The sequence below is a fragment of the Mercenaria mercenaria genome, chromosome 17 (genome assembly GCF_021730395.1).
Source record: "Mercenaria mercenaria strain notata chromosome 17, MADL_Memer_1, whole genome shotgun sequence".
Taxonomy (NCBI): domain Eukaryota; kingdom Metazoa; phylum Mollusca; class Bivalvia; order Venerida; family Veneridae; genus Mercenaria; species Mercenaria mercenaria.
In genome coordinates, this window is record NC_069377.1 from 46,703,568 (window position 1) to 46,730,465 (window position 26,898).

General features: G+C 35.2%; 1 protein-coding gene across 2 annotated transcripts; it reads left to right on the forward strand.

Moving 5' to 3' along the window:
• Positions 1 to 165: 165 nt before the first annotated feature.
• LOC123536283 (ubiquitin carboxyl-terminal hydrolase 44-like) lies at positions 166 to 26,791 on the forward strand. Of its 2 annotated transcripts, none has more exons than XM_045319309.2 (16): positions 166 to 235; positions 3,994 to 4,131; positions 4,651 to 4,728; positions 6,349 to 6,389; positions 7,276 to 7,434; positions 9,526 to 9,576; positions 10,627 to 10,836; positions 11,484 to 11,649; positions 12,710 to 12,861; positions 13,671 to 13,820; positions 14,988 to 15,087; positions 16,229 to 16,361; positions 17,255 to 17,326; positions 17,574 to 17,670; positions 20,708 to 20,898; positions 21,635 to 26,791. In XM_045319309.2, exons 2-16 carry the CDS (start codon positions 4,024 to 4,026, stop codon positions 22,435 to 22,437), a joined length of 2,511 nt encoding a protein of 836 aa, XP_045175244.2. In that variant the 5' UTR covers positions 166 to 235; positions 3,994 to 4,023; the 3' UTR covers positions 22,438 to 26,791. The 2 variants fall into 2 exon arrangements, with proteins under 2 accessions (XP_045175244.2, XP_045175243.2); XM_045319308.2 differs by lacking the exon at positions 166 to 235 and adding an exon at positions 258 to 450.
• The last annotated feature ends 107 nt before the right edge of the window (positions 26,792 to 26,898 follow it).

Here is a 26,898-nt window from a genome sequence, read left to right on the forward strand (position 1 = left end):
GGTGTTAGGATTGAACCCAGGTTAAACCTTTCAAAAGAACAATCTGAACACAGATTGTATAAAAAGATAAAAAATGTTTAATATTATTCATATCAAATAATAAATTACAAATCTTAACCCGAATTTTTATTTCCAAATCACCAATTATGAAAGTAGACTCTTCCGTAAGTCAAAATTGCAAAATGGCGCCGAAGAAAGAGAAGATATTGTCACTGTGAAATATTTGTGCTTTATGGTAAATGCCAGTAAATATTGATGGTTTAACACACGCGTACCATAGAAACAGTCGATTTATTTTATACTGCTTCGATATCTTAAACGATCATTGAGCGATTCGGCAATTATTGTTGCAAATAACCAAACTTTTAGAAGTTGTCATGTTTGTTTTACACCAAGCCTTCCAAGGTGGATAACTCAGATCGTATTTAAGATAAAGTGAATGGACATTAGGTACATGCATATAATTCGATGACAAGTTGTTAATTTGTTTGAAAACAGTTTTTGCTGTACATTTTTTTCAAGCCAAAGATGCTATATGCACGCAAAGTTCAGTTGTTCCTTGCCTTGTCCAATTTTGTTTTTAGAAAGGAAGTGGCTATGGTCCAGTAACCGGACCTCTAGGTTCCAGTAATCAATATACATGTACTTTATTCTACTGTATAACCTGTGACTGTGTATATAATTGCCGGGGGAAAAGCCTTACTCATTTGGCTTATCGGGAGGACTTATTTTATGATCTGAAATTTTATATTTGTTGTCCCTCAAAGCCTTACCCGTATCTGCATTTTACTGTTAGGAAAACAAAAAAATTAAAAAATCCATAAAAAAGTCATAAAATACATAAAAAATCCAAAAACAATCATAAAATACTGGTCAGACTTACTTGCTCCAATAAATTAAACATTAATATACATGTAGAAACTTCAAATGGGTTAATAATATATTACTCCTATTTTTACATATAAGAGACATCAAATCTGATGTGAACAGGTGCGAGGAGATTTCTACTCTGACACTAGTTTCAATACACAACAGACTGCTGATGACACTGAATTGCAGAAACAAAACACAAAATATACATTAAGTGTCCGAGAGGCAATTTTATGCTTTAATGTCAACAGAAATTCATTATCAATAATGTAGTCATTACAAATACATTGTACATGTACCAGAAAATGTTCCAAATGAATTTCATTAGGATTTCCTAACAGAAATATGCAGAATAAGTTAAATTTGGACGTGATGGGACAGCGACAGTCAAAAGTTATCACGCTGTCCCGAAATGTCCTATTATTTGGACTTGGGAAAAGGTATTAGTTATCATAAAGTTGCCATTAATACTTAGTTGTTTGTAAATATTTTTTTAGAAAAAGCTATCACTGGTTGGAGATATATGCTGAATATGAAAGCTTAATAGCGATTTCTGTTTAATAGTCAACGTTATTTATTTAAGCAGTAAAACAAATTTAACAATTTCTGAGCATGCTCCAAGTCGAAAATACTAAAGAAAAGCACTAGTTTATTATTAAAAATTAATTCTTCAATCCCCAGTAAAACACAAATTTGATAAAAGTTTCCAACAAACCGTGCTACTATCAATAATTTATCAGATTCGCGATCGTGTTTTTCTTGGGATTAAGGGTTATAAATACTTTTGTTTCCTTTCTGACACTTGCAATATGTTTAAAGACACTGATTCTGGTATGCAAGGTATGTGGCCTATGGTCTGCGTATTGGCGGTAAGAGCCAATATACAAGACTGGACAGGGAAAAAGGCGAGAGCAAATTTTTTAATCATCTTCTGTTTTTATAGATAAATTATAGTCTCCTCTCATCAAATACCTATGGTGGCATATTTGTGCATCCACTTTTAAAGAAGATAGTTTTAGCGGAAATTCTAATAGCTTTCGAAAAAATTAAAAAACCTTTCATGAAAAGAAACTCATGTTCTAAGTGAAAAAAATTCACGATTGTGCCAACTACTGAATGTGATAATAAATAATGAATTAACTGGAAAAAAATGTTGTTTTTTCTGCATACGAAAATCTTGCAATTATCATGAAAATCTTGTAAACTTTCAAGAAAAAAAAGAAAAACGTAAAAAATTTAAGCTTTACGCAAAAATCGTCTGCTTAAGTGTGTGCAGAAATATGACAATAAAACGTTTGTTTTCACGAAAATTAAAGGTTTTTGCAAAAGTTTCGTTTTTCATGAAAACAGAAGTTGTTTTTATAGAATTATATCTTTATGCAGTACTGGGCACTATTTTGACATATAGTCCTGATAATCCTGACAATATGTTCACGAAAACATTCTTCTAAATTCATGAAAGTTTATTAAATTTTTCGCAAAAAGTATTGTTTTTTCTCGAAAGTTAATAAAATGTTCATGGAAATTTTATGATTATTGTATGCAGAAATATGCCAGCATAAATACAATATTCAGTATTTATATTTATTACCAGACCTCTAGACAGCCCTGTACTCGGCGTCGAAAGGTCCGGTTAATGGACCCCTAGCCACTGCCTTTTAGAAATATAAGATTCAGTTTTATGTGATACACAACAGTTGAAAGATGAACATTTTTTTATGTTGCATCTTGAATATTCAATTTGCAAAGCAAACAAAGTTGGAAACTTTATGGCCTTTTGTTGAGTTACTTATGGGGAAGTTATGCAAATTATTGACTTAATTTTCAGCAAATGTTTATATAACATTTTGAAATATATGCTTTGATTGTCTGTAAATTACAGTTTTAATCATGTGTGAGGTCTTTAAAATTGTGTTTCTTTGGTCTTGGTACTTAAATACCACATATTCTGTGAATAAGCATTTTACTGCAAAGAAAAAAATGTAGGTGCCCTTGTGACAAGTCAGTATAGTACCATATTTAAACGTTTTGTAGTTAACTGTAGTCTGTTTTTGAGATAACCATTTTTTTTGTCGGAAAGGATATCATCACTATAGCATAAAGAATCAGATGACTACTTCTAAAAGCCAATGCAGTTATCTGCTCTTTGTGCTGAGTTCAGAGCCTCCTCTGCCATTCGCCAATGTAGCCAATTGCTACAAATTCAAAGAACTGGCTAGTGGCTACAGATTTTTGAAAGTGGCAACAAAAATTTTATTAAAATGTGGCCAGCAATTCAGCTTCAATTTGGCAATTTCTCTCAAAAAGTGGCTACAACTTTCTGAGGCCCAGGGGAGGCCCAGAAGTTGATGATATGTTTACTTGCCCCTGTAGGTCAAAAATCTGCCAGTTGCTTTACAATCATTCTGAAAAGAAAATAGTGATAGTCTTCAGGGCTTTGTCTGACGGGCTGAATCTAAGGCTCCAGTATTTCCAATTTAAAGAAAAAATCCTAATCAAATGAAAAATTTCCAAGTTAATTTTGGAAATGAAAGAAAATTTGTGCATAGTAATTTTTTTGTCTGCAGATGAAATCAAACATAGTTAAAAAAAAAACAACAACACTGAAACTCCTTTTAGTGACATACATTGTATGTCTGTTTTCACCTTGGCAAAACTTGCTGTTCTTACACCTTTAAAATCAAATTAATGTACAATCCAATTATTTTCTGTGTTTCGGACAGTTTAAGTGTGGCTGAGGTGAAAACATTCTTACAAAAAAAACCTTCAGTCTGAATAAAAGTTTTGATTTGACAAATGAAGGAAGGATTAATGCTGCAAGGTCTTGTGGGTCTGTATCTCAGAAACTTGGAAAAAATCCTGAAAGATAGACTGTTCAAATTTAACTGAAGGTTACCTTGAATTCATAATTCATGTGCAGCCTCAAGAATAAAGTTTCAAACCAATATAAGGAAATGCTAAAAAATGCAAATTTTCTTGATTTGTCAATGAATACATTTTTCCAAATTTTGACATTTCAATGTGAAGCAAATTTCAAATTTGACTGAGAGCCTTTCTCTCTAAAACACTAGAAAAAGCCCTGGTCTTTATTTTGTTCATTACTGTATACTCTTGTTATTTCAGAATGTAAGTGCAACTTAATAAAGTATTGTAATGGAGAAATGTTTGCATGTGTCAAAAATCAGACCAGCATGGGACCACTCCATCCTGAACCCTGAGAAATGGCTGTGTTACCTTTGCCGTACAACAGAAAGCGTTTGGGTGAGAATTTAATCTGCATTGTTACTAGAAAATTGTGATGCCACAATTGTGGTTTACTTAGATTTGATTCTAAAAATAGAGATTTTATTATATTGACTATGTTCAGACAGCTGTTCTGTCCAAAGAATTGGTAGAGCCTTTGCACTCACCCTTTTTCAACTTCTAGTATTCATTCAACTTTCCTAGTTACCAGGATTTTGAATAGTCGAGTGTTGCTTTCCTGTGATAGCTCTCGCTTCATTTTAGATGTTTTTACATAAATTTCTCTCTTGAAATGTTGATATTGTTAGCTACTATCAGCAATAAGTTCAATGACACATCTTAAATATCTTTTATGGGTTATCTCCTTACCTTTTTGTACAGACAATATCAATAAATTTCTAGATAAACATACAATATTAAAGATAAAGAGTTTCTAGTCCTCGAGTTCTATTCTGTATATATAGAATTTAATGACATTTAATGTGTCAGTTTTTCTTTTGTTTTTAGTTTTTTTTAGTCGTATCTATTTTATTTCAGGCATGTTTAAGTTGTTCAAATGTAGCATGTGGGAGGTTTAACGAGAAACATGCTCTGAAGCACTATCAGGAGAGCAAGGTATACAATACAAGTGTTGTTGTGCTTTTCTTTTTTTTTTTTTTTTTTTTGGCAAATTTTATAACCACTCAATATATCAGATGCACTTGAAAATGATGCAGATATTGTGAACTAGAGAAATACACTATTTATTAACCCTTACCCTGCTAAATTTCTATAATGAACTTGTCCATCTTTCAGTTTGGACAGTACCATTAGCTGTTAAAAGGGGTGCTTATCAAAAAGATACTGACTGAATGGCGAACAGTGCAGATCATGATCAGACTGCATGGATGTGCAGGCTGATCATGATCTACACTGGTCGCAAAGGCAGAATCAATCTTGTCCCGCATGATAAGGGTTAAAGATGTCATTCCCTCTCAAGTTTTTGGAGCATTCTACTGGGATTTAAATGAGACTTCATACACCTGATCATCATGGAGTGTAGATATGTATGACATTTTATATGCTCATCTTGAAAAAAACAGGACGTACTAAGGAATGGTATTTTCCATCTGTCAGTCAACCTTTTCCATTTCTTAAGTAAATCATTTATCAGAAAAGTTCGAAACGTCACAAATCATGAAGAAAGCATTTTTACAGAAAAGATTAAAATTCCAACCTTTAATTTTGTATGATGATCCGGAAGGAATATAAGGGATCATAAAGGTCCACCAGTGAACCCTTTGATGCTTGCAATAGTCAGGTTAACTTCCTAAAGATACGTTGACAAGTTCATTATATCGCCCAATGGCATTTTAATTGTAACATTTGAATATAAACACTTGGACAGAACAGTAAAACAATAGCATAGATTGTGGCAGTTTGCTTCAAAGTCGGAACAGGGTATCCAATAACTAACTCTATCGAAGAATATAGCTATAGCTTCACTGCAGACTAACACATGAGGGAAATTTTGCAAAAAGTTAAGGTCACAGTGACCTGAGCTGAAATAGTTTCAGAACTCCCTAAGTCGTACATTATAACAGCCATGGCTTTCAAATTGTACTGAATAACATAGTACTAGTAGAAAAATATCCATATTGATTTGGCAGTCAGTGGCTCAAAGTCAGGCCACAGGACCCAATTAACTACTTGATATCGAATATGGCTTGCTTGATACATCATAAAGTTTGCAGCAAGTTATATCCAAGTAACTATTGCATGTACTGAATGATCTTTAAACTCGTGATAGGTCTCTGAAATCAGTAGATAGATTGTATCTACTTCAATTATTTAACTGTTCATGCAACTAACTTATGCTTTGATTTTGTAGAATTTTGACATTACACTTGACATTATGTTGTTTGACATCTTTACCTCATCAGATTTTGGGAAAAAGAGAGTTAATGTCATCAGTTTGATTGCACACGGTTGCATGCCTGATTAAGTTTTGTGTTTAGGTCAGCTTTTCAACTAAACTATCAAAGCTATTGCTTTAAAACTTGCAACACTTGTTCACCATCAATAGCTGACTCTGTACAGAAAGAAACGTAACTCCATCCTTTTTGCAAGAATTATGGCCCCTTTTGGACTTAGAAAATATTAAACAGAGACCAAAAAAAAAACAGATGAGCGTCTGCACCCGCAAGGCGGTGCTCTTGTTATGTAATGAAATAACTTTAAACTTTTAACTTCCAGCATCCAATCAGTATTGAAGTGAATGAAAAATATGTTTACTGGTGAGTGATTTTGAACTTTCATTTAAAAACAAAACAAAGATTTAAAAAAGACTGCAAATATGACTTTTTCTTAATCAATCAAATTTTTATACACATAATGGAATTATTCTGTGATGGTGTAGTTTGTCTGCCTGTGAGAATTTCGGTTTCACTCAGTAATGTAAGAATGCTTTGACCTATGCAAATTTTACATGCACATAATACACAGTGCATGGCCCCGCTTGATTTTGAGGTCATTGGGTTAAAGGTCAAGGTCACAGTGACTGTTAAAAGAATATTCACCATGGACCCCTTTAGATTGTGATATTTTAAAGGTCATGGTCACTGTCGTGCAAAGTGATCAGATGGAAGTATTATGTGATAGTACTGATCATCCATCTGCGTGCTTGCAATGTAGTTTTCACTCATAATGTTAAGAATGTTTTGACCTATGGTTCTCAGACTTTATAGACATTGCTTTGGGTGTATTATGCTGCACATAGCTGTGCTGTTGTTCTAAATGTGAATGTGTATAAATGTCTCCTACTCATTCCTTCACATAAAGAAAAGATTGAAAAAGTTGTGCTTACATAACTTGCAAATCATGCCTCTTATTTGCATTAGTATTTGAGCCGTGCCATGAGAAAACCAACATAGTGGGTATGCGACCAGCAAGGATCCAGACCAGCCTGCGCATCCGCGCAGTCTGGTCAGGATCCATGCTGTTCGCTTTCAAAGCCTATTACAATTAGAGAAACCGTTAGCGAACAGCATGGATCCTGACCAGACTGCGCGGATGCGCAGGCTGGTCTGGATCCTTGCTGGTCGCATACCCACTATGTTGGTTTTCTCATGGCACGGCTCATTTGTTTTTTGGATTAAATTTTATTATTTTCTCGTATTTCAGCTATGCATGTGATGATTATGTGCTGAATGACAATGCAGCTGGAGATATTAAACTCCTGCGGTCTGCTCTCAGTGCCATAGCAACCCAGAAGTTCACAGACATTGAGTCGAGGGGTAGACGGTTGCTCAGGTCATACTCGTACTCAGGGGCTGTTCAAAGGTAATATAATTTAAATAGTGCAATATGAAAATATAACAACACTGAATCCAAGTACAGGGAGACTTTTTACGGCTGCCACAAGGCACTTAAAGAATGCTGTTGTGTAGTTAATAAAATCTGTAAAAAGATCCTTTGGAAGCACAGAATTCAACCAATGAATCATGTATTGACATATAATTGTGTCGGTGCGACGCTAAACCCAAACAAAAAAAGAAAAATATCATGTAACAGAACTAGAGGTATAAACGTATATAGATCTACATCCTGGTAAATCAAGTAAAGAGAATCTGGTCTAACTTTCTTCCTGTATTCTACAAACCAATCAGGTGGGGAGCAGATGTAAGGTTTATCAAACTCCTGTAGACATAAATCACAGGAGCAACATTTGTAATTAAGTTAACTAAAGCAGAAGCAATGTAAGAATGAAACATTCCAGATTCCAGACAGATTGCGCTTTTAAGTGAGAGACACTCGTTATGGTATCTGTCATTATCAGCTAATCAATGGAACTATTTTCACATTGGCTGATATGCTGCGCCAGTCTTGGAGTTGATTTTGCTGTAAATGGTGTTTTTGATAGAGATTTGATACGCCTGGTTAGAATCACACATACATTCCCATTCTTGAATAGAAAGCATGTAATCAAATAGTGAACAAACTTGCACCTTCTAAATAGTAATAATTGAGCCGCACCATGAGAAAACCAACATAGTGCATTCGCGACCAGCATAGATCCAGACCAGCCTGCGCATCCGCGCAGTCTGGTCAGGATCCATGCTGTTTGCTAACAGTTACTCTAATTGCAATAGGCTTTGAAAGTGAACAGCATGGTCTGGATCCATGCTGGTTGCAAATGCACTATGTTGGTTTTCTCTTGGTGCGGCTCATATATGTTTCATAAGTTGGCAGTATATGTATTGTGAATAGTCTACTATAAAGAGGCCAAGAAAGAGGGCTTCACATGTATCGGTGCTATACACCATGCACGTTAAGGAACTAGACTTTCTGTTCCAAAATTTTTGGCAAAATTAGCCATACAGGCTTGTATATAACAGACTTTTCTCTATCTCTCTGTTCTGGGGGCTTTCTCTTGCTCTGTCACTCTGGTCAGATCACTCTGTGTACTAGTAGAAGATGAATTTAATGCCCTTAGTGGCTGCCTTTGTAATTTGTAAATTGCCTTTGATACGTTTATCATGAAAAGAGGGCTATATAAATCTGGAAAAATTATCAACTATAAGCACCGATTCCAACTTACAAAGCCTAAATGCAGTTGTGGCGAAAGACTTTTGGTCAGACAACCCAGGATAACCCTTCTTGACTGAATGGATACTTGTCTGACCTAAAACATGTAAAGAGATAAAACAAAAACAATTAGATATCAGATAGATGAAAAATGAACAGATGCGTAAGAAAACTGCATTATAAAAACACTGGCGGTAGTGAAAACCAACCCACTCTGTACCATATCGCACATACAGTGCAACACCTGACCCTTCACATGGGGCCTAGCCTTTCTTTTGTTGGACAGATGAGACCGGATTTCGCCATGACTGTAAATAACTCTTTTTACTGACGTAACTTCTATGTGCTCTATTATGACATTACATTGTATACGTTCATGTCAGAAACATCAAATCTTGCAGCAAAGATGGACAGTTTATAAGGATGTACTAGTAATTAAACATTATTTCAGTACACTATTGAAATATATGATATATTAAACAGTACAGCACTAAATTGCCAGAATAACTTGGCTATAACAGAGAAGTTGAGATTTCATCCTGTTATAATAATATTGTATTTCAATATCAAAGTGCTTGTTTGGCCAAAATTAAGAACATTACAATGGAGTATTTACTAGAATTTATTTCATGCATGCAAAGTTGTATACATACTACAGTTTCAAACTCGTCTTTAATATGTACCTGACAATAATGTATTTTTACAAGTGACTATTTTTCTTTTCTCTCTGGAGTGATGACTTTATGATAAACATTGGGTACGATAAAGTATTTGTCATTTAGATTGTTCTATGAAAAAGAAAAGTTATTGATATTTATGAAAATTCATGATTTGTTGTTGTTGTAGGGATGAGCCTTATGATGATGACAAAATTGCTACAGCAGAATGGCATAGAAGGTAACACAGGCATTCTATTTCAGGGATTTGTCTTTAACCTTTACCCTGATAAATTTCTAAAATGGACTGGTCCGTCATTCAATTTGAGCAATACCATTTATCATTCAATGGGTGTTCACTGAAAATTTACTCACTGAACAGCGAACAGTGCAGACCATGACCTTGGTCTGCACTGGTAGCAAAGGCAGAATCAGTTGCAGCAGAATGGCATAGAAGGTAGCACATGTATTCTGTTACAGGGATTTCTTTTCTTTTATAAACGGTGTCTTCGGTTCAGAAATGTTATTTCATATCAAGCTGATTTTCGCTGAAACAGACTTCTTACCAGAATTTTATATCTGTTTGTCTAACGCCAAGCTATTTTTACCACCAAATAACAGGTGCATGTCCCTTCCTCTCCCAGTGAAGAAAAAGTCCCAGGTATTTCTGTGATATTCCATACCCCACAGAAATATTCATGTATCTCCTGTTGTAATTATGCATTTTCTTTGATCAGTTATCTGATGGAGCTTGATAATAAAGCTTATTTTCTTGGAACAAAAAAATGGGTGCTTCATCATTTCTGTCCTAGAAGACTGTGGGATTATGACATGAGTTGGCCTCAAACCCACAACTTACATGTTGGTGTACACATCCTCTGTTAAACTGTTCAGTCTTCTCCAAACAAGTTTTGAGACAGAATAATTTATCTTCAGTCTGCTTGATGAGTTGTGGAGACAAATCTTACAACTCAGGTATACTTCAGACATATTATTAATTTCAACCTGCATTTATTTATGGACAATTAGTATGATGTTAAAGCATGCTTGTTTTAAAAAAAGATGTTGTCTACATTATAATATACTTGATGGCACCAGAGGTCTTCTTTTGAGAAATCAGTCAGACTGTGTTTGATCCAGTCAGGTTGAATAATGAATTATGTAGAGGTTTTAACTGGACCTGGTGATAATTTGACCAAATTATGATATTCGAACAAAGAAAGTTAAACTGTATGTTATTTTTGTTTCTTTCCTTCAGAATTGTTACATTTTTCAAATTTTCTCATTTCAGGCAAAGATTACTTTCCAAAGTATTCAATAGCTGGAGGCTATTCATTCAACAAGAAAAGTCTCGGAAGAGACGATCATATGACAAACAGCTGGTACAGCTAATGTCCTCGGCATCAACGGTGTTCAAGAAAAGATCAATTACTCCAGGTGTAACTGGACTAAAAAATCTTGGGAACACTTGCTATATGAACTCAGTTCTCCAAGTACTAAGGTATTTAGACCTATTTAACCTTTACCCTGCTAAATTTCTTAAAAGGACTGGTCCATCATTCAATTTGGGCAATGCCATTTATTATTCAAAATGGTATTCACTGAAAATTTACTGACTGAATAGCGAACAGTGCAGACCATAATCTTGGTCTGCACTGGTGGCAAAGGCAGAATCAATTGCTGCCAGCAGGCTTAGGGTTAAGTACACTTATACTAACTTACTTCGATAGTTGCTTTGTAGCATGACATTGAGGATTCTTGAGCAAATTCTTCAATAACAACAACAACAGTATTACTTTTAAGATGACTGACAATGATTGTTACACCACTAGTGCTTGGAACACAGTACCTCATAATGAGGAGCCGATACCTTGCTTACTCCAACATACCACCTGTTTTGTAATTTGTAGAATAATGTTAAAAGTATGTCAGTTGAATTTTAGTTTTACAGGTTTTAGTTTCAATTTTCACTTACCAACAATTAACTGGAAAGTTTTGAGATGCAGGTATTTACTTATTAATAAGGTGGTATAAGACATTGATTGTATGAATTTTTGTTCACTGAAATCTTCAAAGATTTCTATCTTTTTTAATTAAGCAAATTTGCCTTACTTTTTGATTACATGATTTGATGTTTTTTCCTTGCAGCCATATTGATGCATTCAGAGACTTTTTCCTAAAAATGAAATACAGCTTTGAAGCAAGCTCAGATGGTTCCCCTCTTGTAAAGAGTGTAGTGGCACCAAAACCAGCAGTTGTGACACCAGCTGCTGCTAAACAATATGCAAGACAGACAACTGTGGAATGTTTTCAGGTAGGTCTTATTTTAGCAGGCGTCAATTTTATGAGCCATGTCACACCAACAGCAAGAAGTTTCAGCATGAGGAACATCGGAATTTTCTTATGTAAACACATTGGCATGGCTAGTCTCATACTACAGTCATTGGGGAATTGTATAGATAATTGACTGAAATACAATTTTCCTGGCTACTACAATCACATGAAGATATTCAATATGTTTGATATATAAAATATCTGATGTTGAAAAACTGTAGATATGCTGCAAATTTGAAAGCTGTTGCAGAAGTTTGATTGTTAAAAGAACATTAGAAATACTTCTTGTGATGTTTTTTAGCTCACCTGAGCATGAAGTGCTCAAAGGTGAGCTTTTGTGATCGCCCTGTGTCTGTCGTCCGTCGTCAACAATTCGACTGTTAACACTCTAGAGGTCACAATTTTGGCCCAATCTTAATGAAACTTAGTCAGAATGTTACTCCCAATAAAATCTTGGACGAGTTCGATATTGGGTCATCTGGGGTCAAAAACTAGGTCACCAGGTCAAATCAAAGGAAAAGCTTGTTAACACTGTAGAGGCCACAATTATGACTGTATCTTCATGAAATTTGGTCAGAATGTTAATCTTGATGATCTCAAGGTCCAGTTTCTATGTGGGTTATGTAGGGTCAAAAACTAGGTCACCAGATCAAATCAAAGGATAAAGCTAGTTAACACTCTAGAGGCCACATTTATGACCATATCTTAATGAAACTTGGTCAGAATGTTAATCTTGATGATATATAGGTCAAGGTCATATCTGGGTCAGGTGGGGTCATAACTAGGTCACACAAAGAGAAAGGTAGAGGCCACATTTATAACCATATCTTAATGAAATTTGGTCAGAATGTTAATCTTGATGATCCCTAGGTCAGGTGGGCGATACAGGGCTTCATGGCCCTCTTGTTTTAAAAGGCATACCGTAAAATGATTTAATTTCTTGGTTTTGGTAGAAGGTCTAAAGTAAAGTTCAAAATTTAATATTCAGAGTAACTGATATAGTAGTACTTAATTTGCATAAAATGTGAAATTTTTCGCAGCATTTGATGTCAACTGGAGGCCAGAAGCAGACGACACCAAAGAAGAAATTGAAGGGTGGTTTGAATGGTGGGTCGGCACAGTCGACTAGTTCACCTGTCAGACAACAGCTCATCTGTGATGTAGAATCTCAGGGAAATCAGGATAATAATGTGTAAGTAGTGTGAAGTAAGGATGCACGGGGCTTTTTATCCTTACACAGCTGGGGTCATTAAAAAGCATCATCCCCTGAGATTTTTTTTTTTTTTTTTTTTTTTTTTTTTTTTTTTTTTTTTTTTTTTCAAATCGTGCAGTTTTCCCCCCTAAAATTTGATTAACATTTCAATTTTAGCTCCTCTTTTTCCATAGACAGCTAGTTTTTCCCCAAGTGACCATTCTCATTTATTAGAGGTCCGTCATAGTCGGGGACAAACCTCTGATTTATTTCTGTCATTTAATTGATGAGCATGATGACTCACTATAATTCTATAATTGATCTGCCGATTTGAAAAAATAAGCAGCATTTCTGAAAACTACCTGCTTACAATAAATAAAGGGGATGCAAAAGGACTACAGTTGATTAAGATTTATAACTCTTTATTTGAACCAGATATTTATGTAATGTAAACAGATTTAAGGTACTGGCAAAATGTGATAGAGCTTCAATCAGGGAACCATGGTTGAGCTTGGTTTTAAAGGAATGCAAATAACAGACACAAGTTCCTTGCCCTCTTTGGGGTAAAACCCTAATCTACTTATTCTGTGGGAAAACTTAGGGTATAGTTTTGCAGTATGTTGTAGAAAATAAATTTTCATTTCCATTTTGTAGTTTCAGTCAGTATTGAATTTGAAAACACTGCATGAATATACAGAAAATCACCACAACCCTGACTAGAACACACAGCAAATTACAATATTGAATGATTAAGATTTATACAAATGTGTAATGTATTACTGTATGCAAGCTTTATGAAATTGTTACAGGTCTTTAAGTGGAGAGTTACACGGGTTGTTTCGTGTGTTATGGTCAGGGAAGTGGGCTCAGGTGAGTCCCCATGCCTTCCTGAGGGCAGTATGGCAGGCTATTCCAATGTTTAAAGGCTATGCACAACATGATGCTCAGGAATTCTTGTGGTAAGTTTTAGTGTATAAATTATTGGCAAGTAAGGTAAAATGCAATAACTTAATATGGAGTTCTGTGGCCTATTGGTAAAGGTTACTTGCTTTGAATCTGTTGCTGTCACTACTCTGGGTTTGAAACCTGGCTGTGGGCTTAAAGAGTTGTGTTACATGAGTTTTATAGCTAGCTTACTTAAGGTTGGTAGTTCTACCTGGGTGCCTGTTTATGCCTGAATTTCAAACTAGATTGCTAAAGGTTGGTAGGTCTATCAAGGTGCCCACCAGGCCTGACTTTTCCGGCTAGCATGTTGAAGGCCAGTAGTTCTGTCTAGGTGCTGCACATGTTTTCTTTTCTAGCTAATCAGTGGTTCTGTCTTGTAGCCTGCCAGTGCCTAGCTTGCTGAAGGAAGCTTGTTCTATTCTGGTGCCTGCCTGTGCTTTTTGTGGTAAAGGTCTGTAGTTCCATCCTGGTGCCTGCCCATGCCTGAAATTACATGAAGCAGGACACCAGGGGTCAACCAATAACATTGAAGCTAGAAAATTGCCAGATCTACATGTACGATTATTGATTTGATATATTTGTTACCAGTGATACATGCATTTGCTAGAAATATGTTGAAGAATTTGATTTTATTGAAAACACGTAAACCTGGACTGAAATTGATTTTTGACACTTCCAAACCAAAGCTGGAAATTCCCAGGCATGAGAGTTTTCTTTCATGCTAGATCCGTGTAAATTCTTGTCCGCGATGTAACTTCAACATTCATAGGGGTGATTTGAAAATGATGTGACACAAATTAATGTTAACCATATTGAGAAGTTGTGTCGCACTTAAGACCCGGGTCTCTCAGGTCAAGGTCAAATGATGTGTGATTGTTTTTCGTGTACGCTTCGGATGCATTTGTCACTAAAAGTGACAGCTCTTGTTCAATACAAAATATCAGTTAGACTATTAATTGTCACTTCAAGAAATCATAAAATGACTGAATATTAATTTTATAGTGAATGACAAAAGCAGGAACTAGAATTTTAATTTTTATCACAATGTACTAAATATTCTGTTTAATGATAGATATTATGTATATTTTAACACATTGTGTTGGAAGGGCATTCTGTCACATTGATTTAATATCAAAGAAAACATACAACTTACGAGTTGAAGTTTGCTGTATCTTTCACAGTGAGTTATTGGACAAGATACAGCGTGAATTAGACGGTACACCAAATCAGCCATCCTCACAGCTGCTTGACAGCCTGTTTCAGGGACAGCTTGTCAGTAGGGTATAAACAGATGTTTTTTATCTTTAAGTATTTTAGTCATATAGCTGTTAGATCCACCTTATGTTTGTTGTCCTTATGAAGTTGACTCTAGATTCAAATGATTTCTTTGAAACTGCTGCAATAATTTTCTACAAATATATGTTAAGCTTCCTTTATGAAGCCCACAAAAGCTTGTTAAAATTATTATTTCAAAGTATAAAAAAAGCCAGCTTCTTCAAAAAATGCAGCTGCTTAATGTGAGGTATTTAAAACATAGCATGTGCTAGTTATCCTCTATCAGTTTTCTTCAAGTTAAGGGTTCAGTGGCTGTAACAAGATTCTGTGTTTGTCACTGCTGTAAAGCCTTGCTGTTTTTCATGTTGGAATGTAAAGGCAAAAATTGTTGAGATACATGCATAAAGAAGTTAACCTTTACCCTGCTAAATTTCTATAATGAAAATGAAATCTGTGTTGGTGCGCCGTAAAACCCAAATAAATAAATAAATATTCAATTTGGACAGTACCATTAACAGTGAAAAGGGGTGCTAACCAAAAAGATACTGACTGAATGGCGAACAGTGAAGATCTTTATCAGACTGCACAGTTGTGCAGGCTGATCAAGATCTACACAGGTTGCAAAGGCAGAATCAAACGTGTCCAGCATGATAAGGGTTAATCAATAATTTATATTCTATATAAATTTAATATTGAATACTGTGCATGTTGCATGAAAGGTTTCATTTTGGTAATGCTTGTGATATATGTTGACTTATTCCATCCTTCAGGGAGTGGGCCTCCCTTGCTAGGTGGTTAAGGTTGCTGACTGAATCACTTGCCCCCTTTTGGCTGTAGGTTTGAAACCTTGCTTAAGGTGTAGGATCTGTGTGAGGAAGCCATCCAGCTACCTTACGTAAGTTCATTGATTCAACCAAGTGCTGGCTCAAACCTGCAATAATGCCTTGAGAGTAAAGCGAGGTCACGAAAAGCTGCAAAGTTGCCATATGACATATAATTGTGTTGATGTAATGTTACACCCCACGAAAAAGAAAACAAGCACAAAATTGCCTTCATGTTTGATTTAGCCGACAATTTAAGTTTGATTTAGCCGACTGTTTAAGTTGGATTTAGCAGACAGTGTAAGTGTTGTTATTGTGATTGACAGGTACAGTGTCAGGCCTGTAGAAACGTTACTGAGACATTAGAACCCTACATGGACCTATCTCTAGAGTTCCCAAACAGATATCAGATCACCAAGCAGAATTCAAGAGTTGCAGAAGACATTTGTCATATTACAGGTATCATACTGTTCATTAAATAGATAAAAAAAAGTAATGACCCAAACAGATATCAGATCACCAAACTCAATTCAAGAGTTGCAGAAGACATTTGTCATATTACAGGTATCATACTGTTAATTAAATAGATAAATACAAATACTGATACCCGCCTGTGATGAAATGATGCATAACATCCAGGGTCTTTTTCAACCATCAAAGCTGGAAAGTCGCCATATGACCTATGATTGTGTCAGTTTGATGTTAAACCCAGCAAAAAACAAAACAAAGAAAATTGTGTTATCTGTCACAATTTGACTGAACAATTCATAGCTGTTGGTAAAATTTCATAAGAACACTGTAGAAACATTCAGTTAAAAAATTTCTCAAAAGCAGCTCTTGTTGATAGCGATGTCAGAACAGTACCAGAGATAATACAGGTAGTGTGATAGCGATGTCAGAACAGTACCACAGATAAAACAGGTAGTGTGATAGCGATGTCAGAACAGTACCAGAGATAATACTGGTAGTGTGATAGCGATGTCAGAACAGTACCAGAGATAATACTGGTAGTGTATTAGCGATGTCAGAACAGTACCAGAGATAATACAGGTAGTGTGATAGCGATGTCAGAACAGTACCAGAGATAATACAGGTAGTGTGATAGCGATGTCAGAACAGTACCAGAGATAATACAGGTAGTGTGATAGCGATGTCAGAACAGTACCAGAGATAATACAGGTAGTGTGATAGCAATGTCAGAACAGTACCAGAGATAATACTGGTAGTGTGAATAATTCAACATGAACCAAAGTTGAAACATTTGTACGTACAATGATGCAAAAAATGTTGTTTTATGCAAAGATCTGATATAAATATTTATGAATTATATAAAGGAAACTTTATTTTCACAGAAATGTTAGCCAAGTTTACAGAGGAAGAACATCTAGAAGGGAACATATATGCCTGTGAGAAATGTAATAAAGGTACTGTGCACTTTACTGTTATTATTTCTGTGTGAGAATATCTTTCAAATGAAACACTACCTACTGTTGTAATGGCTGTGTCTCATTGTGAGACACATTTCAAGTTATAAAAAATAGTTTGGTGACCAGTCTCGAAGGAGTTTTGAACTAAGATATGTAGGTTAGAAAGATTAGAATAGGATAAAAAGATAAAACAGGAGAAATAGATTTTTCTTTAAAGTTTCATAGACTGCTGTATTTATTTAAGGTCGCAGTAAATCAGGGACAGTTTACACGGAGGCAAAGAAGCAGCTCCTCATCAATGAATTACCACCTATACTCAGGCTTCATCTGAAGAGATTCAGGTAAGATGGCAGCACCATGATACAAGTCACGTAACTCAGTGTTGTTTTAATGACATATTTGGTCGAGACAAAACTGTTTCTTTGTAGAGTAAATGGTTAGGGTTTAAAAAGGCAATGCGTAACCTTTTGTCAATGACTATAGAAATATTTTCATTTGTTTGTTATCAGAAATACTGTGATATTATATATTTGTGGGAATAAAATTGATGCATGAGGAAGCCATCCAGCTGGCTTACGGAAGGTCAGTGGTTCTACTTGTGTCGGTGCGACGTAAAACCCAACAAAACAGTAACAAAAATTGACAAAACCACAAAATTAACAACAGTTAGTCCCCAAAAATATTTGTCAGTAATTCCAGGAAAGCAACACAGCTAATTTAATGTGAAGAGTCTCTGCCAGTGGTTAAAAGATCATTAGTTTGATCACAAGCAGATATATATAATCCATGATGAATTACCCACAGATACTTTGCCTTAAACACAGTTTCAGAGTTCTGCTGAGGATTTCAGCATGATGGGCCCATGGCCCATCTACCTTGAAAACATGGGGCCATTCTGGAACTTTTTGGGCCATTCAAAAAGAATCAAATTTTACATTTAAAAAACTTTACCTTTGTTATAAAAAACTTTACCTTTCTTATGCTTTAAAAAGTATAAAGTTTTTTAAATGTAAAGTTATACACAAAGTACATGTCATTAATTCTCTTTTCCTTATAGCAGAGCTACCGGCGCCGCAAAGCGGTGCCGACAGCGCCGCATTACGGTTAGACGTGTGAAAAAGAAAATGAATAGAGAGATCTAACTGTGTAAACTATCGAGTTGAAAATTCGTGGTACTTTTTGGCATCGGTGTTGTTCGGATTTTTTCATGTGTACTATGTACATAGTAATTAATCAGTAAAGACGTCAGTAGACGCTTACTGTTTACGGTTGACAAAAGCGTCTCGCTTACTGCTTTGAATATAGATAAAATTGTAAATGAGCGTTTGATAATAAGAAATTAGTGCTAAATACATTTTCTAGGAAGAAAAAAGAAATAAAATACAATAATTTCATTTTGAAACGACTTTCGTCACGCTGCCATTACTGAACTTAATTATATATACTTATGTTTGTCCCGATGACGTCATAACTCCACAGTGGTGTAGTGGTTAGCGAGTTCGCGTTGAAATCCAGAGGTCGTGAGTTCAAACCTCACCTGGACCAGATTTTTTTTAATATTATTATAAGTTTTGAAAATATTGTATAGCTAAAGTCATTCATGTGAAATTTAACAAGTGTTTAGTTTTGATGTCAGGTTCCAATGCAGTGCTTGTGCAGTAGTCGGGAGACATAACTTTAAAAAAAATAGCTTTAGAATCATAATATACAGGCATTGAACTGTGAAAAGCAAATAATGCTCTTCTTCCCGTTCACATATATTTCGTCCGTTAGCTTTAAAATCACTAACCATAGATTATGAAAATAAAAATAAAACTATTGGCGATGAATTATCAATAAACATCAGAAAGGTTCTTACTGCCATCCCTATTCTCTAGTGCTAAAAGATTAACCATAAAAAAAGCCATGGATTGTGAACTTAAAAGTTCTGTAAATAAACAGGTGTTTTCGAGAATTTCGGCAAACACCGTTTTTCTCTAGGTAATATTCTGATCATTAACTTTTAAAAATTGCTAGTCTTTTGGGTTTAAAACAAGCTTTGTACAGTCATGTAAATGATTGTAATTTTCCCATACCAGGCATCTTTTATAGCAGTTTTTTTTTACTAAAAGTTGGACACATTCTTCCATCCAAAAAGAACCAAAATTTGACAATAATGACATTTAAAAGAATTACAATAGTCATTTCCAGGATTACGTAAATTCTAATTTCTATTAATTTTGGAACTGGAACATTAACTTTTTACATTAAGTCCTCATTGCCAAACATTTACACGCAAAGAGACAGAATTCCTTTGGCTGTTGGTGTGATGAGATTCTGTTAGGTTTGAAATTTTCAAGATTCAAGCTTTTCAATTTGAAGGAGTTATCATTTGTGACTGGTTTCCAGTATGATAATAATTTATGTAAAATTTTTGATGCAGTACGTTTTAAGAAGAATAACAGAAATTATTCAATTACGTTTTTTTTTTCTTTATCTTGGTGCCGATTTTAATCTATATCGAACTTTCTTTTGATTATATATAGAATATCTTTCAAGTTTTCCCATGTCAAGAATTAATCTTGATGCAGTCTAAAACATGCATTCAGAAATCATGAATTATCATTAATACTTATAATTTTAATAGATCTAATAGAACATAAACTTCCAAAACGAATCCATAATTCCAGATAATTCCAACATCACTCCTTTAATTTTTAAGGGCACTGGTGATTTTTCAAGGGAGCTCTGCCTTTTAGGTAGCACCTAATTTCATATTAACTTAACCATGTATGCTCAACCAATAAGTTCTTCTGAAAGCTATGCTTGCCAGACGTTTTACTCTTACTTTTTCGCTTTACGCAAATTACTTGACTGGGTGGGGGTCAGATCAATCTGTGATTCTGAGGTTGTTGTTTAATGTTCAGCGATATCTATAGTTAAATCATCGCTTTTGTTCAATGTATCATTTTTATTTGTATTTTTCCCCAGTGTAACGAAAGTCTAGTTCATTTTCCTAGGGGCAGGAGGACTGAAAAATTTGTGCATAATCGCTTTTCCTTTCAGTGCGGTCGCCATTTTGATACAATCATGGTGCAATTATCACGACACATTATATTTTCAATCTGTCGCAGTGATCTCCCCTGGAGGTATGTCCATCTACCGTGCAAGACTGGCAAACTAGCTATCATTATCGGGTTTTGAGTTTCAGATTTTCTGGCGCACCAAAGGTCCACCAACGCAAAATTTGGTACGCCATTCATATTTTTTTTCGCGCCAATGGTGCAAAAACGCAGCCTCGGCAGAACTCTGCAGTTTGACTGCTGTTTACAAACTTTAATATTGAAAATGGTGGTGTATAAGATTTGTAAGTAAATATATTTGTATGAACGATTTTAGATGGTCCGGCCGGATCCATAGGGAGAAGATCAGTACACATGTGGCTACAGATGAACTCCTAGACCTGAAACCATTCTGCTCAAACAACATAGATCCACAACCACAGTATCGTCTATTTGGTGTCATTATTCATCATGGTAGAGGCTTTGGTTCAGGACACTACACAGCTTATACTTGGAACAAAGAAGCAGGTACATCGATTTTTTTTTCAGGTTTATGACATAACACTTTCTACACTTCACAAGATTTTGGTTCGGGACACTTCAGAACTAATACTGGAATCAAAAAAGCATAGATATGTTGATTTTGTTTCTAAATTTTGGACAGCCTTACAAAGATGCTACAAAATTGAAATCTATGTTCAGAACACTGTATACACCTTTAAAAACCCGAAACTAACAGGTAAGTACAATTACCTGGTTTAAGGAAATAAATTGATACTTTTCTAGATTTGTCTGAGCATAAATCTTGCCAGGTCCATAACTTTGTCTTTCTTTGTCAGATTTTGAAATACCTAACATAAATTACCACCATATCAGGATGGTGTGTCATATGTAAGATACATACCCCTAGCTCAGAGGTAAAGGTCACAGTTAGAGGTCAAAGTTAAGCTTATATTCCTTGTTTGGTCTACAACTTTTATAAGCATGCATAGATATTCAAGAGACTTTGTTCAGACCAGTACCATAACAAGACAGCATGTCATTCAAAGACCCAGACCTACATCAAAGGACAAAGTCACATTTAGAGGTCAGAGATTTTTTATCATTTTTCTAGTCTGCTCTATAACTCTGTTTATAACCGATGGACACGTACAAATTTCTTGCTTACAAACTTCGGTACCTAACGGGACTCTTAAAACTCTTAAGGAAGCTGTGGTTGATACCCCTTTTAATTGTAATTCATAGAATTTTTTCTGCATTTCAGAGTCATGGGTTCATTGCAATGATTCAAGGATGATATTATCAACAGTGAAGGAAGTTCTTACAGCTCAGGCCTATATTCTCTTCTATAAAGCAGAGGTTCCGGAAAAAGTTGAAAAACCAGTCTCTCTTACATCAGACTGTAGCACAGAAACTGTAGAATACAGTCTAAAATCAGAGGACACAGTCTGTTATCCAGATGTGGAAGGGTATAATGATGCCCCAGTTCTGACATCATCAGTGTCATCACCAAAATCTTCACCAATGCCAAAATTATCTAGTGTACAATCATTAGCTTCATCACAATCATCCTTTTCATCATTACCAACGTTATCACCTTCACCATCATTATGGTCAATAACATCACATGAAAAATATTCATTGAAGTCCGATGGCACGGAGATTCTCAGTGATGATGATATTAAAGACTTAGAAAGTTCTTCGATCTCTGATAAGTCAGTACATGTAATTGATCGTGAGATTACATTTAATTTTAAACCGGCAGACAATATGAGAGTGACCCGAAGTTCCAAACGGTCCCTAGATAATTGTGATATGCAGCTTAGTGCACAAAACTTGAAAAGAGCGAAAAAGTTATCTTTTGAAACAAGTTCGTTCTATTCTAAACCGAGAAGTAAAACTCCAGAAAAACAGAAGGTTGACTTGAATAGGAGAAGAACTCGCTCCATGAAAAATGAGAATAACTCTTCATTGTTGAAACTAGAAAAATACATCGGCCGTAGCCATGCAAACGATGACAATGACTCAGCTGAGCATATCAAAAGGAGGAAATCAACATTTTGGTGATTGACATGAATTACTTTACATAAAGAAGAAATTCATGGCAACTCAAATAGAATTTATGATGGCAGAAAGTGGTTTATTTTGCAGTTTAACAGACAAGAATTTTGACAGTATGAAAATGCTTAAATTTGGAATTAAGACTATAGGGTTGAGATTAGAATACATATAATTGCTTGTAGATTAAATCTCTAATGAATCAAGCTATACTTGAATATAATACTTGACAAGATATGTACAGTACATTTGTTTTATGAATGTTTTAAAGATCCTGTACATCTAAATTGGCCTTGAATTTTGACACTTTGAACATTCACTGAGTTATGTAGTGAAAGTCATACATATATATATGATTTCATGTATAAATTATCATTTTTAACTGAATCAATAAACTAGGCAATTATAAATAGGAGGGTTGTGGTAAAGACTTTATTCAGTTTGACTGAATAGAGATATTGAGGCTTATGCTGTACATTATATTACAGGTTAACAGAAAATTTCATTTTGCATTTTAGAATATGCTGAGGGTTTTTAAATTTGTTGATTTGTGATCTATTTGTGGTGTAAGCTATATGCCTTCAATTGTGCTTTTTAATTTATGACAATCCTGTGGTGATAAAGATACAGAATGAAATCTTGCACTTACAGACATAGGTATGTATAGTATACAGGTATAATTGTGAAAATAATATACACTTGTCTAAGTGGTCAACTGTCTTAAGTGGTCAGCTTTTTTTTGGCCTGGTCATTTCACTGTACTGTTTAGACTGTATTATCAAGGAAATACCCATTTGGATTTGTCATTACGTCTCCCCATAGGTGGGGGAGTGTCTGTCCATCTGCATTAAGCTTGTGTAGCTTTCACAGGTCAAACTGCTGGCCAGATTTCGACGAAACTTCGCAGGAGTGATCAGTACCAAGCCTGGTTGTGCATATCGCTGGCTTGTTCCGCTTCGCTGCACAAATTGGCCGCCAGAGCTAAAGATAGAAAACCTTGTCTGGCTTTCACAGGTCAAACTGCTGGCTTTATTTCAACGAAACTTGACCGGAGCGATCAGTACCAAGCCTAGTTGTGCATATCGCTGACAGGTTCCGCTTTGCTGCTCAAAAAGGCCGCCAGAGCTTAAGGTATACGTAGGGGGAAGACATATGATGTTTGACAAAAACACTGTCTAGTTTGTTTTAGAAATAAAAGTGGCTTATCCCTGTAATTGTGACATTTGTGTGTTTCAGTATGTTGATTTTAAAGTTTTTTTAGTTGTTTGCATTTTTGAGATGAATTTCATGATAAGATATTAATACAGTCATATGATGCAATTACATTACATGAAAATAATAAAACCATGATCATAATTATGTACACTGAGAACAATTGTGAAATTTATATCTGAACTAATATATCACAAATTTGTACTGTTTTTCAATTGTTTATATTTTTTTTGCCATTGAATTCATTAAAAAAAAAAAATCTTCACATTTACCATTACACATTTTATTCCATTACACAATGTTTCTGTTTGTTTATGATTTGTCACCACATGTTGATTATGCAGTGTGGAGTGATTCATGTACCAAAGGGGCATAACTCCAAATCTACTTCTAAATGTGAGGATTTAACTAACTTTATATTTTAAAGGAGCATACTTCCAGGTTTACATCTCAATTATTTGTTATCGAATTAGCAAAAACAGCGATTTTTAATGAAATAGCAAGTCAGTATTATACAAGTTGTAAAGAACAGCAGAATTTCAACCAGTTAGAGAATTTTTCTACTTGTTCATGTGATAATACTGTTTACTGTTTCACTCCTAGAATAGCTTTGTATTTACTTTTTTAATACCACACTTCAACTTTGTTCAGGGTCAGCTGTAATATAGGTAGATGATCCATTGTTCTTACAACATTTTTACTTTAGCACATTTTCGTCTGAAACTACTGGTCAGAATTACACCCACCTTGGTCAGTCTAGCATGGACCCCTCCCAAGTTTGTTCAGATAGTTCAGCTTGGTTTGGAGGTATGCCCCTGAATATTTTTAATCAAAGATTAGCTGAGCATAATTGTGTAATCATTCATTATAATTAAGATTTCATATTGTTCTATTATTACAGAATATAGTATTTTGTATTCATGATTTTACTTTATACAAATGCCATATTGATAACTCAGGAATTTATTATTGTAAGCCAGTAGAGTTGGAGAATCTGGCAAGTGTGAAGTGCTCTTACCACACCAAACTGGCTGCAAGGTAAAAAACTAAGTTTGGAAACCAGTCTGAGGACTCCAGCATCTGATTGGTTGTTTCTGAGGTTAAATTTGAAATTGACCAATGGCAAGACTGCATTCTGAGACTGGTCTCCATTCTGTATAACCTTGGAGTTAGGATAGGCAATGAAGAGTTTTGAGGTTGTTCTGTTTAAGTGAAGATGAGATATGTGTACAGGCATGTTGCTGTAAGACAGATAATATGTATGTATCTGTGAATTAAATGCATTCTTGTTTAGCTTGCCTATTTAAAGAATAGGTAGAGTTATTGGACTCACCCATGCATTGGCGTCGCGATTTGGTGAAGTTTTTGTATGTAAGCTGGTATCTCAGTAACCACTTGTGGGAATGGATTGAAACTTCACATACTTATTCACTGTGAAAAACTGACTTTCATTGCAAAGGTTCCATAACTGTTTTGCTATTTTACAAAATTATGCCCCTTTTTCGACTTTTTTATACGCCCGTTTGAAAAACGGGACGTATTATGGGAACGCCCCTGGCGGGCGGGCGGGCGGCGTCCACAGATTTTGTCCGGAGCATATCTTCTACATGCATGGAGGGACTTTAATGAAACTTGGCACAGTTGTTCACCATCATGAGACGGAGTGTCATGCGCAAAAACCAGGGCCCTAGGTCTAAGGTCAAGGTCACACTTGGAGGTCAAAGGTCAAATTCAAGAATGACTGTCCGGAGCATATCTTCTTCATGCATGGAGCGATTTTGATGAAAGTTGGCACAATTGTTCATCATCATGAGACGGAGTGTCATGCGCAAGAACCAGGTCCGTAGGTCTGTCTAAGGTCAAGGTCACACTTAGAGGTCAAAGGATACAAGAAAGAAAACTTTGTCCGGAGCATATCTTCTTCATGCATGGAGGGATTTTGATATAACTTGGCACAAATGTTCACCACCATGAGGCGGAGTGTCATGCGCAAGAACCAGGTCCCTAGGTCTAAGGTCAAGGTCACACTTAGAGGTCAAAGGATTCAAGAATGAAAACCTTGTCCGGAGCATTTCTTCTTCATGCATAGAGGGATTTTGATATAACTTGGCACAAATGTTCACCACCATGAGGCGGAGTGTCATGCGCAAGAACCAGGTCCCTAGGTCTAAGGTCAAGGTCACACTTAGATGCGGGTCAGATACAAGAATGACTTTGTCCGGAGCATTTCTTCTTCATGCATGGAGGGATTTTGATGTTACTTGGCACAATTATACACCATCATGAGACAAAGTGTGATGCGCAGTTCCCTTCTTTAGAATTACTTCCCTTTGTTGTTACTATAAATAGCTTATATTGTTACTTTTTCATTACTAGTCGTAGGGAAAAATCGAGACCACTTTTCTGTAGTACAACATGCATGCTACATCCAATTTTGAGGTGTATTTTGACCAATCTCTACCTTGTAAAGATTTTTGTGTGGACTTACAATTTTTTTTTTTGGATTTTTTTTTTTTTTTTTTTTTAGATTAACTTCCCTTAGTTGTTACTATAAATAACTTATATTGTAACTTTTTTATAATTGACCGTAGGGAAAAAACAAGACCACTTTTCTGTGGTACAACATAGATGTTACTTTCCAATTTTAGGTGTATTTTAAGGTATCTCTACCTGGTAAGGAGTTTTTTTGTGGACTTCGAAAAACAAAAGACTTACAATGATTACAACCACAAAATTAAAATTCCGTTTGCAAATACAGGTGCTAGAGTAAAGAAATTTGCTGTGACGGGCGTATATTGTGACATTCTGGCACTCTTGTTTCAATTGACAAGGCTGTTGAATAGTCGAGCGTTGCTGTCTTCTAACAGCACTTGTTTTGTTTCACAGTTATATTGAAACATCTTTCACTGAGAACTAACAATCAGTATGTAGATATACAAATTCAATGTATTACTCTAGTTTCATAAGAGACATTAACAAGTGACTTCATCTTACGTGTAAAACATATGTTTTATGTTTTTCGATTCCTTTAATTAAGTTTTACCTTCACTGACAATGTATTGAATGTTTATGTTCGAAAAAGTGAAATAGTTCAATGAAAATCAGTTTTGTTTTACACATTAATATGAGGGGACATTATTTTTATTATTTTTTTTTAAATTATGTAATACTCTATGACTTTATTGGTGTTTAATATAAAAAGTGTAGTGTAAAGAGTTATTTTGAACATACGGATTTTCGAAATTTTCAGTGGAGACA

Coding starts and splice junctions, on each gene's coding strand:
- LOC123536283 (XM_045319309.2), top strand. CDS start 4,024: ATGGAGAAATGTTTGCATGTGTCAAAAATCAGACCAGCATGGGACCAC. Junction 7,435..9,525: donor TACTCAGGGGCTGTTCAAAG/GTAATATAATTT, acceptor TTGTTGTTGTAG/GGATGAGCCTTATGATGATG. Junction 11,650..12,709: donor CAACTGTGGAATGTTTTCAG/GTAGGTCTTATT, acceptor AATTTTTCGCAG/CATTTGATGTCAACTGGAGG.